The sequence below is a fragment of the Sciurus carolinensis genome, chromosome X, assembly GCF_902686445.1.
Source record: "Sciurus carolinensis chromosome X, mSciCar1.2, whole genome shotgun sequence".
Lineage (NCBI taxonomy): Eukaryota > Metazoa > Chordata > Mammalia > Rodentia > Sciuridae > Sciurus > Sciurus carolinensis.
The window spans coordinates 41,634,316-41,646,121 of NC_062232.1; the positions used below are offsets into that span (position 1 = coordinate 41,634,316).

The 11,806-nt window shown below is 37.1% G+C and overlaps 1 protein-coding gene across 1 annotated transcript; it reads right to left on the reverse strand.

Annotated features, from left to right (window-relative positions):
• Window positions 1-10,640: 10,640 nt before the first annotated feature.
• Window positions 10,641-11,591, reverse strand: Foxr2 (forkhead box R2). The gene has a single exon (XM_047535133.1). The coding sequence runs from the start codon at window positions 11,589-11,591 to the stop codon at window positions 10,641-10,643; it is 951 nt and encodes a 316-aa protein (XP_047391089.1).
• Between the last annotated feature and the right edge of the window lie 215 nt (window positions 11,592-11,806).

Genomic DNA, 11,806 nt, shown 5'->3' on the forward strand with positions numbered 1-11,806 from the left:
GGTCACCACCCTAGAGAGGCAGCTTCTTCGTGGAGCTCCACATTATCAACTTCCTCCAAGATTTCAGGCTACTGAAGGATAAGAGGGGATATACTAGCAATCTTCAGGGACATTATAAGTCGATAGAGGAAATCTGCAATATCTTAATGACCCTCTGATTCCTGAACAATATGAGAAAACAACAGAAGAAAATGCCCCAAACAAATCTAGATGTTACATCAATAGAATCCAACGACAGCATGGCAGAAGAAATGACAGAAAGGGAGTTCAGAATGTACATAATTAAAATGATTAGGGAAGCAAACGATGAGATGAAAGAGCAAATGCAGGCATTGAATGATGAGATGAAAAAGCAAATGCAGGCATTGAATGATCACACCAATCGACAGTTAACAGAGCAAATTCAGGAAGCAAAAGAGCATTTCAATAAAGAGTTAGAGATATTGAAAAAAAACCAAACAGAAATCCTTGAAATGAAGGAAACAATAAACCAAATTAAGAACTCCATAGAAAGCATAACCAATAGGATAGAACAGCTGGAAGACAGAACTTCAGATATTGAAGACAAAATATTTAACCTTGAAAACAAAGTTGAACAAACAGAGAAGATGGTAAGAAATCATGAACAGAATCTCCAAGAACTATGGGATATCATGAAAAGGTCAAATTTGAGAATTATTGGGATTGAGGAAGGCTGAGAGAAACAAACCAAAGGAATGAACAATCTATTCAATGAAATAATATCAGAAAATTTCCCAAATATGAAGAATGAAATGGAAAATCAAGTTCAAGAGGCTTATAGGACTCCAAATACACAAAATTACAATAGACCCACACCAAGGCACATTATAATGAAAATACCTAACATACAAAATAAAGACAGAATTTTAAAGGCTGTGAGAGAAAAGAACCAAATTACATTCAGGGGGAAACCAATACGGATATCAGCAGATTTTTCAATCCAGACCCTAAAAGCTAGAAGGACCTGGAACAACATTTTTCAAGCTCTGAAAGAAAATGGATGCCAACCAAGAATCTTATACCCAGCAAAGCTTACCTTCAAATTTGACGATGAAATAAAATCTTTCCATGATAAACAAAAGCTAAAAGAATTTACAAAAAGAAAGCCAGCATTACAGAATATTGTCGGCAAAATATTTCATGAGGAAGAGATAAAAAACAAAGAAGCAAATCAGCAAACGGAGGAATTATCCTAAAGGAACTGTCAAATAAAGGAGGAACCAAGATGTGTCAAAAAATAAATAAATAATAAATAAAATTTTAAATATGAACCAAATGACCGGGAATACAAATCATATCTCAATAATAACCCTGAATGTTAATGGCCTGAATTCATCAATCAAAAGACATAGACTGGCGGATTGGATTAAAAAGAAAGATCCAACAATATGTTGCCTGCAAGAGACTCACCTCATAGAAAGAGATACCCATAGACTAAACTTGAAAGGATGGGGAAAAACATACCATGCACATGGACTCAGCAAAAAAGCTGGAGTATCCATCCTCATTTCAGATAATGTGGACTTCAAGCCAATGTTAGTCAGAAGGGATGAGGAAGGACATTTCATACTGCTTAAGGGAAGCATAAATCAGCAAGACATAACAATCATATATATCTATGCCCCAAACAGTGGCTCATCCATGTATGTTAAACAAATCCTTCTCAATTTTAGAAACCAAATAGACCATAACACAATAATACTAGGTGATTTTGACACGCCTCTCTCACCACTGGACAGATCTTCCAAACAAAAATTTAACAAAGAAACCATAGATCTCGATAACACAATCAATAATTTAGACTTAACAGACATTTATAGAATATACCATCCAACCAAGAGCGAATACACTTTCTTCTCAGCAGCACATGGATCCTTCTCTAAAATAGACCATATATTATGCCACAAAGCTAATGTCAGCAAATACAAGAAGATAGAGACACTACCTTATATTCTATCAGATCATAATGGATTGAAGTTAGAAATAAATGAAAGAGTAAAAAACAGAAACTACTCCAACACCTGGAGATTAAACAATATGCTATTATATGAGGAATGGATAACAAAAGATATTAGGAAGAAAATTAAAAAATTCTTAGAGGTAAACAAGAACAAAGAAACATCATATCAAAATCTCTGGGACACTATGAAAGCGGTACTTAGAGGAAGATTTATTTCATGGAGCGCATTTAATAAAAGAAGTAAAACTCAAAAAATAAACGACCTAACACTACAGCTCAAAGCCCTAGAAAAAGAAGAACAGACCAACACCAAAAGTAGTAGAAGACAGGAAATAGTCAAACTCAGAGCTGAAATCAATGAAATTGAAACAAAAGAAACAATACAAAAATTGACAAAATAAATAGTTGGTTCTTCGAAAAAATAAACAAAATTGATAAACCTTTAGCCACACTAACAAAGAGAAGACGAGAGAAAACCCAAATCACTAAAATTCGGAATGAACAAGGAAATATCACAACAGACACGACTGAAATACAAAACATAATTAGAAGCTATTTTGAAAACCTATACTCCAACAAAATAGAAAATTTCGAAGACATCAACAGTTTTCTAGAGACATATGAATTGCCTAAACTGAACGAGGAGGACATACACAATTTAAATAGACCAATTTCAAGTAATGAAATAGAAGAAGTCATCAAAAGCCTACCAACAAAGAAAAGTCCAGTACCAGATGGGTTCTCAGCCGAGTTCTACAAAACCTTTAAAGAAGAGCTCATTCCAATACTTCTCAAAGTATTCCATAAAATAGAAGAGGAGGGAACCCTCCCAAACTCATTCTATGAAGCCAATATTACCCTGATACCTAAACCAGACAGAGACACATCGAGGAAAGAAAATTTCAGACCAATATCCTTAATGAACATCGACGCAAAATTTCTCAACAAAATTTTAGCAAATCGCATACAAAAACATATTAAAAAGATAGTGCACCATGATCAAGTGGGTTTCATCACAGGGATGCAAGGTTGGTTCAACATCAGGAAATCAATAAATGTCATTCACCATATCAACAGACTTAAAGTCAAGAATCACATGATTATTTCGATAGATGCAGAAAAAGCATTTGATAAAATACAGCATCCCTTTATGCTCAAAATACTAGAAAAAATAGGGATAGTGGGAACATTCCTTAACATTGTAAAGTCCATCTACGCTAAGCCCATGGCTAATATCATTCTAAATGGTGAAAAACTGAAAGCATTCCCTCTACAATCTGGAACAAGGCAGGGATGTCCTCTTTCACCACTTCTATTCAATATCATCCTTGCGACTCTAGCCAGAGCAATTAGACAGACCAAAGAAATTAAAGGGATACGCATAGGAAAAGAAGAACTCAAACTATCCCTATTTGCTGATGATATGATTGTATACTTAGAGGAACCAGGAAATTCCACCAGAAAACTGTTAGATCTCATAAGTGAATTCAGTAAAGTAGTGGGATATAAGATCAATGCACATAAATCTAAGGCATTTCTATACATAAGCGATGAATCTTCAGAAAGAGAAATTAGGAAAACTACCCCATTCACAATAGCTTTGAAAAAAATAAAATACTTGGGAATCAATCTCACAAAAGAGGTGAAAGACCTCTACAATGAGAACTACAGAACACTAAAGAAAGAAATTCAAGAAAACCTTAGAAGATGGAAAGATCTCCCATGTTCTTGGATAGGAAGAATTAATATTGTCAAAATGGCCATACTACCAAAAGTGCTATACAGATTCAATGCAATTCCAATTAAAATCCCAATGATGTACCTTACAGAAATAGAGCAAGAAATTATGAAATTCATCTGGAAGAATAAAAAACCCAGAATAGCTAAAGCAATCCTTGGCAGAAAGAGTGAAGCAGGGGGTATCGCAATACCAGATCTTCAACTCTACTACAAAGCAATAGTAACAAAAACGGCATGGTATTGGTACCAAAATAGAAAGGTGGATCAATGGTACAGAATAGAGGACACGGACACAAACCCAAATAAATACAATTTTCTCATACTAGACAAAGGGGCCAAAAATATGCAATGGAGAAAAGATAGCCTCTTCAACAAATGGTGCTGGGAGAATTGGAAATCCATATGCAACAGAATGAAACTAAACCCATAACTCTCACCATGCACGAAACTAAACTCAAAATGGATTAAGGATCTCGGAATCAGACCAGAGACCTTGCATCTTATAGAAGAAAAAGTAGGTCCAGAGCTTCAACATGTCGGCTTAGGACCAGACTTCCTCAACAGGACTCCCATAGCACAAGAAATAAAAGCAAGAATTTATAACTGGGATAGATTCAAACTAAAAAGCTTTCTCTCAGCAAAGGAAACTATCAGCAATGTGAAGAAAGAGACTACAGAGTGGGAGAAAATCTTTGCCAATCATACTTCAGATAGAGCACTAATCTCCAGAATCTATAAAGAACTCAAAAAAACTCTACACCAAGAATGCAAATAATCCAATCGACAAATGGGCTAAGGAAATGAATAGACACTTCACAGAAGAAGATCTACAAGCAATCAACAAACATGGAAAAATGTTCAACATCTCTAGTAATAAGAGAAATGCAAATCAAAACCACCCTAAGATTCCATCTCACCCCAATTAGAATGGCGATTATCAAGAATACAAGCAACAATAGGTGTTGGCGAGGATGTGGGGAGAAAGGTACACTCATACATTGCTGGTGGGGCTGCAAATTAGTGCAGCCACTCTGGAAAGCAGTATGGAGACTCCTTAGAAAACTTGGAATGGAACCACCATTTGACCCAGCTATCCCACTCCTTGGCCTATACCCAAAGGATTTAAAATCAGCATATTACAGAGATACAGCCACATCAATGTTCATGGCTGCTCAGTTCACAATAGCCAGATTGTGGAACCAACGTAGATGTCCTTCAAGTGATGAATGGATAAAGAAACTGTGGTATTTATATACAATGGAATATTAGTCTGCCATAAAGAATGATAAAATTATGGCATTTGCAGGCAAATGGATGAAACTGGAGAATATCATGCTAAGTGAGATAAGCCAATCTCAAAAAACCAAAGGAAGAATGATATTGCTAATAAGTGGATGAGGACACATAATGGGGGGTGGGAAGTGTTAGTGTTAGGGTTAGAGTTAGGTTTAGGGAGGGGGGCAAGAATGGAGGAAGGAAGGACTGTATAGAGGGAAAAGAGGGGTGGGAGGGGTGGGGGGGAAGGGAAAAAATAACAGAATGAATCAAACATTACCCTATGTAAATTTATGATTACACAAATGGTATGCCTTTACGCCATGTACTAATAGAGAAACGACATGTATCCCATTTGTGTACAATAATAAAAAAAATAAAGAAGAAAAAAAACAAAACAAAACAAAAAAAATAACTTCCAGGCAACCAAACTTAAGAAGGTCTTGAGGTAGCTATGTAAACAATTCGACTAAACCTAATGAGTTCAGTCTTATTGTTTTGTAAGCAAGAATAATCTTTCCTTGAGACCATTTTTGACCAAAGGTGTAGGGATTACTGAAGAGAAGTTTTGTATTTCTATGGAAAATTATTCATTGATTATAATAAGCCTTTGGGGTTTTCCAAATCTAGGACTGTTCTTTGTCTTCAAATTATTTTGAAAGTCTTGTTACATCCTTCAGGTTCAGTTATAACTTCCCCAGTTGGAAAACCACTTTTGCATCCTTCTGCAATTTAACTCAATATTCCCTTAATACCTATAAATCTTTGCTTCTCTTTTTCTTTGAATTGGTTGTAACATTTCAAGTTTCTTCATTGAGTGAGTAAAATATAATATTTAACAAATGTTCCTTTTTGTAATTGCATGAGTCATGATTTTACCTTTTTCTTAAAAATCACCTGTAACAGATTGAATAAATGATATTTTAGAAATTTACAATCAAAAGGGTTCATAACTAAATTTTCTCTATTAAGTTTTTTCATGTTGTTAGAAAGTTTGTGTGATATATACCTATTTAATGTTCAAATGACAGAATTCTAGAAGTGAAAAAGAAAAATCACCTGCTAAAATATTTGTTTGGTCTAATGGATGTAGCAAGGGGTTTTCTAGCTGTTTCAGAAAAATTGGGTCAATCTAATCTTTCTCTGTTTTATCCACTAACAGGCTAAACAAGGAGCATAGACATTTTTACTCCTAGTAAATTAAAGAGAAAAACCAGCAACTAGACATATTTGACCTCTAGTCAAGAGGATTTAAGTTTCTGTGTTGCAATTCTCCCAAATGGTGAGAAAGCAAAAATAAACATATAACACCTATTATATAGCAGGCACTTTCCACAAAACTTCTCCTTAATTTTCATAGCAATCCTTAAAGTAAATATTAGTTCATCTATCTTATAGATGAGAAGAAAGAGATTCTGGAATAACTTACTTATGGGTAGTAAAATAGTCCTTGGAGTTCATCAAGTCTAGGAAGTTTATTTGCTCCTCTTTTTGACAACAAGCTCTATTCCCTACCAAACTAATCTTTTGTAAGGGAGCAAACCCTGTCCCATTTCTTGCTCTTTGTTTTGGGGAATGATTTCTCCTTGATAAGCACCAGGCAATTCATTGTTAATTAGAATAAGAATGTTTCACCCAAAATAAATCCCTGCAGATTGGTTATGTGGAAAAAAATGGGAACAACTGTTTATTATGTTATTCATTTAGTATTTTTAGAGTTCCTACTTGCTGTCTTCATAATCACCAAGACTAGTGAAGACGAGTGGGAGGCAATATGGGGAGGGGGAGCTGATGAACTGAGTTCCAGGTTTTAAATGTGCATGTTACTTACCCTTAAAAAAAAACTAAAAACAAAAACCCTCTCTCATTAGGCAGATGTGATGGCATATGCCTGTAATCCCAGCTACTGAGGAGGCTGAGGCAGGAGGATCCCAAGTTCAAGGGCAGCCTCAGCAATTAATGAGACCCTGTCTCAAAATATAAAATAAAAAGGGATGGGGATGTAGCTTAGTGGTAAACACCCCTAGGTTCAATCCCCAGTACCAAAAAATTTTTTTTCTCTTACAGCAGCTATACAACAATGTTGCAATGCTATTGAGGGCAACCTGTTACTGCCAGTACCAGATTGGTGGACTAGAAATGTGAACAAAAATTGCCTCAGCGTCACTCTGGGTGTTGAGCACCAGACACTGAGGGCTGACATAGGCTGCTATAAAAGGGTGCAGGAGTGCGAAGGTGGAGTTAAGTCATGCCTCAGAAAATGCTTTCATTACCGTCCTCCACCTACCCCAGTCACAATACCTGGTTGGGTAGCCCCATCATCACCAAGGAAGAGGAACTCAAGTGTTTCACTGCTCAAACCCAGACCTGCCTGTCCTTCTCATCTTGAACAAACCTTTCTTGTCCCCTCCTCCCTTCTTGAAATCCACCCCGACCCTGCTGTTCGTCCTGAACCTTGCTCTGTTATCGCAGACCCCAAATCTGGTCCTATAGCCATTTGAGAACCCAACCCTATGGTCCCAGCACCTGTCAGCCCAGTGGTCCTATCACCTGATGTTGCCCTCTCTGCTGCCTCCTAGAGAAGTCATTATTAAAGAACCTGGAAAGTGAGCTCAAATCCACAGAAGGAATCTTGCTTTGGCAGGGGATCATAACAGTTACCTGTGTATGAGCAGCCAGAGGGCAAAGGTTTTTATTTTTAATTACTAAAAGGGACAAGGAAATTAGAGAAAAGAAGCTGCTTGATTTTAAACCTCCTTCAAACTCCCCCAAATACAAGATTTTGAAGTATACTTGGTAGCAGAGATAATGTTCAAAACCAATTTGCCTACTGATATAGAATTGTGGGATTCAGAAGAAATAAGAGGGAGATTTGATAAATAAGTTTAACAGAAATCCTCATGCTGTTACAGTGAAAGAGGATGAAATCTCTTAAGAGAAGAAAAGCAGAGAAAAGAGGCATGAAAATGTGTTACTTAACTGACTCTTATCCAAGGCAGTTCTCAAATTGATGTTACAAATGCAAACCCCAGTGTGGGATCAATGAATAATATTAGTATAGAACATAATTCTATGCCAAGAAGTATGTATTCTTTTTTTCATTCTGCTTAACCTTTTAAAAAGGCCTAAGTAAATACAGGATAAAAAAAACCCCCACAAATTCACTGACAAGAGGGCTAGTGTAAGCAAAAGACTATCAGCTATATGCCAGCCTGCCAATCTTCAAAGCAAATGTTGAGATTTACAGAGATTGTATTCATGTGGTGAGTGGTGAATATGTCCCCTTCCCCAGTCTGTTTTGAAGTTCCCAATGGAAAGATTAGTAATGCCAGAGCAAGCAATGCTGCCGTCATCAATGAACAAGGAAGAGCTATGGAAAACAGTGGTTTTGCAGTATCCTAGTGAGGATACAGGGAAGGCAGAAAAGCAGGAGCAAAAACTTCCTTTAAAGGAAGATCATCCTTCAGTTGAATCATCTCAGATGTAGAAGAAGTGATTCAGTGACTGCTTTTTCCAAGCAGAAGGAAGAATCAGGAAAAAAGAAAAAACTAAACAGAGGGATTTAATACTCAAAGTTGCAAGGTTGCAGCAGAAAAATTCAGGTTCACTTCTGAAAATGACAGTTTGGCCTGTTTGGAAAATTTAGAGTAGATATATTAGAAACACTGTTTGTTATAAAAACAGTTTCATCGATTTCAAAACAGTGTCTTTTAATTTTATTTGTTCTTTTTAGACTTTTTCTTGTAAGTGTTAATTTGGGAAAAAAATGATCAGCAAACATTGACTACAATATTTTTAACTACAATATTTTTTATTAATCCCAAAATATTCTATCAACTTGGTCAGAACAACTACAATACAATAAACACAATATAATTGTAGCATTTACAATTATATTTTTGAAAGAATTGTTTGAATATCTTGCTTTTGAAATACAACCTAAATAGCTTTGTATCAGTTATTGTAAATCATTAGAAATGTAATCATTCAATTGTTTAAATACTGAATTAACTCTTTTGTATTTAACAGACATTTTTGTACCCCCAGTTGAAAGTTTTGTGACTAAATGGAAAGTTAAAATCTATTTTCTAGATTTTAGTTAGTATATATTTGTTTAATAATAAATTAACATAGAAAGTAAAAAATCATGCTTAAGTCTGATTTTTAAAAAAGCTTATTTGCACAAAAAAGATAAATTTTGAAATTAGAAAACCAAATGATGAAACATTTGTTGTTTTGTTTTTGTTCTTTTCTAACATGTCACTCATGTCTCTTGATTCCCCAAAGCCTACAAAAGAAAGTCTAAACACTTAATTAGTACATAAAATGTCTTGTGGTTACTTTTCTTACAGCCATTCCTAGCCCTAATATAATTAAACTGCACTGAACTTCTTATTCCCACAAACACCCCATTCACTTTGTTAATACTATTGCCTCTATAATGTCCTTTCTCCAGTTATCTGCTTAACAAATTCCTATTTGCTCTTTGAAACTAGCTCAAAAAACATTTTCTTTTCAATGCTTTTTATGTCTTTCCCAGGAAGATTGTCTCATCTCCATGACAACTTCATTGTTTCATCACATTTACATAGAATTATCTATCTCCCACTAATATCTACCAGTTTCTTTTATCCTTAGCACCTAAGGTGAACCTTGAAATATTGGCATTTCCTCAATATAGGTTTGGTGAATGAAAAAATAAGAAACCAAGCTTTGTCATCAAAAAGCTTGGGAGTTAATACCAGAGCAATTCAAGGTTTTCCAATGGTCAAACTAAAAGTAGCTGCTTGGAATTATTTGTCAGTACTGGAACTGCATGACAACAGAACAAGGCTGAGCAGACCAGGACCAGGACCAGAAAGAGAAAACTGAGGATCTGAAGAATAAGATGGGTCACTTAAAAAGTGATTAAACATCAGGTTCAGTTCTTTTTATGTATATAGAACTTCACAAGGTACTCAAGGTTGCCCACAGTCTGGGTCCATACTATATTTTATGCTTTATAACCCACTATTTGCTTTCATGTGTGAGCATACAGTGGCTCTGGAACCTGACCATGAAAACTCTATCAAAAGTCACAAGATTTTCAACTTTGGGTCTTTAGTGTAGGGATAGGTGAAGGAAGACTTCCAAAAGGTCAAAGGTTCCTCAGACATTTCTCAAAATGTTTGTTGGTGCATTGTTTTACGTAGTTATCTCATCTAGAGAGCTCAGCAGTAGGCCTGCCAGAGTACTGGGAAAAGGGGCATGGCTATCTCACTGATCAGAGATCAGATTTGGAGAAACCTCAACTTTCTGAAACAGCTCAAAACAGGAAAGTAAATAGTAAACAGAATTCCTTTCTCCCAAAAATATTCCCTTCTTTCCTTAGCTTCCATGCCATTGTTTCTGGGATTTTCTGCCTCTGTTCAAGGTGTAAAACAACTGCCACTATCCTGACGAAACCTTCTATGATTTCCCACCTGGATTAAAGGCCCACCTCCTCTGTACCTACTTCTCACCTTATTTAACACAATTTTTGTAATAATAACTAAAGACCAACTTGGCACCAATCAGACAGGTTAGGCTGAGGGATTAATAAAGGTCAGACAGAACATGGGTAGGCATAGAAAGGAGAGCAGTGATCCAAAAAGGGAGCAGTTGTTCAAAGGTCAAAGAGGGAGGGCATTAAATCTGGTTGGCTCATGCACTGTTCGATGCTTTCTCTTCGAGCAGAGGCCAAGAGACGAGTATCCTCCTGAAAGTGGCGGTGTCCCTCCTCCGTGAGCCTCCAGAGGCAAGAGCGAGGTTTTGCATCAGCCTCATCCTGAGGAGTGACTGGCACCTTTTCAAAGCTGCCCAGGAAACAGAGGTTGTGGCGAATGGTGTTTTTCCAGCCATCTGGAGCTGTCCAGAAAAAGGGGAAATGTTGTCGAGTGAAATTGTAGATCTGTTGCACATTGAGGCCACAAGGAGGGCTGTTTCTTAATGCTAGGGCAATCAGGTGGCTGTAATTGAGTGGGGGCCGTGGCCAGGATTTCCTTTCCTGGTTGTTAGCTTGCCACAGCTTTGGCTTCTGGAAGCATTTCCTTTTGTTAAGGGGCTTGAGGGTCATAGAAGATTTGTCTTCTTGTTCCTCAGCCTCCTCTTCTGTGAGCTCAAAGTCACTTGAGGAAGAGACAGGTTGCTTCTGTTGGGGAGACTGCTCACTGGAGGAAAGTGGCAGGGACTCCACCATTCCCTGAGCCTCTGAGAAGTGAGACTCTTCATCTTTTGTGGGTACCTCAGGGGAAGAAGCCATGCTTGTCAGATCCTTACTGCTGGGCTTTGAGGCCTCCTGGCTACTGAGAGGGCACACAATGTTAGGGTTCACCCACATCCACAAATTGGGCTCAGAGTAAGGAGCATCTTGATCAGGACCAGGTTTACACTCCTGAGGTACTTCTGGGGGCTTCATTACTCGAATTTTGTATTTGGCAAGGTTCTGCTCAGCTAAAGGGCTCTGGTCGGTGGTGCAAGGCAAGAAGAACTCATTCCCCATGTCCCAGTCCAGAAGTCCTGGAACTTGTCCATGAAGACTGTACCAGAAGTCAGGATTTTTTAGCTTTAGGTCCATCTTTAGTGTAGAAATAGGTGGAGGAAAATTTCCGAACGGACAGAAGTCTCTCAGGCACTTCTCAAAACTTTTTTTGGGGCACTGATGCAGTCTCTCTTATCCAGGAAGTTTATGAGTAGGCATTCCAGAACTACTGGAAAAAGGGACACCAATGCCTCAATGGTCAGTGATCAGACCTGGAGAAAACTCAGCTTTCTGGAACAGAGATAAAAACA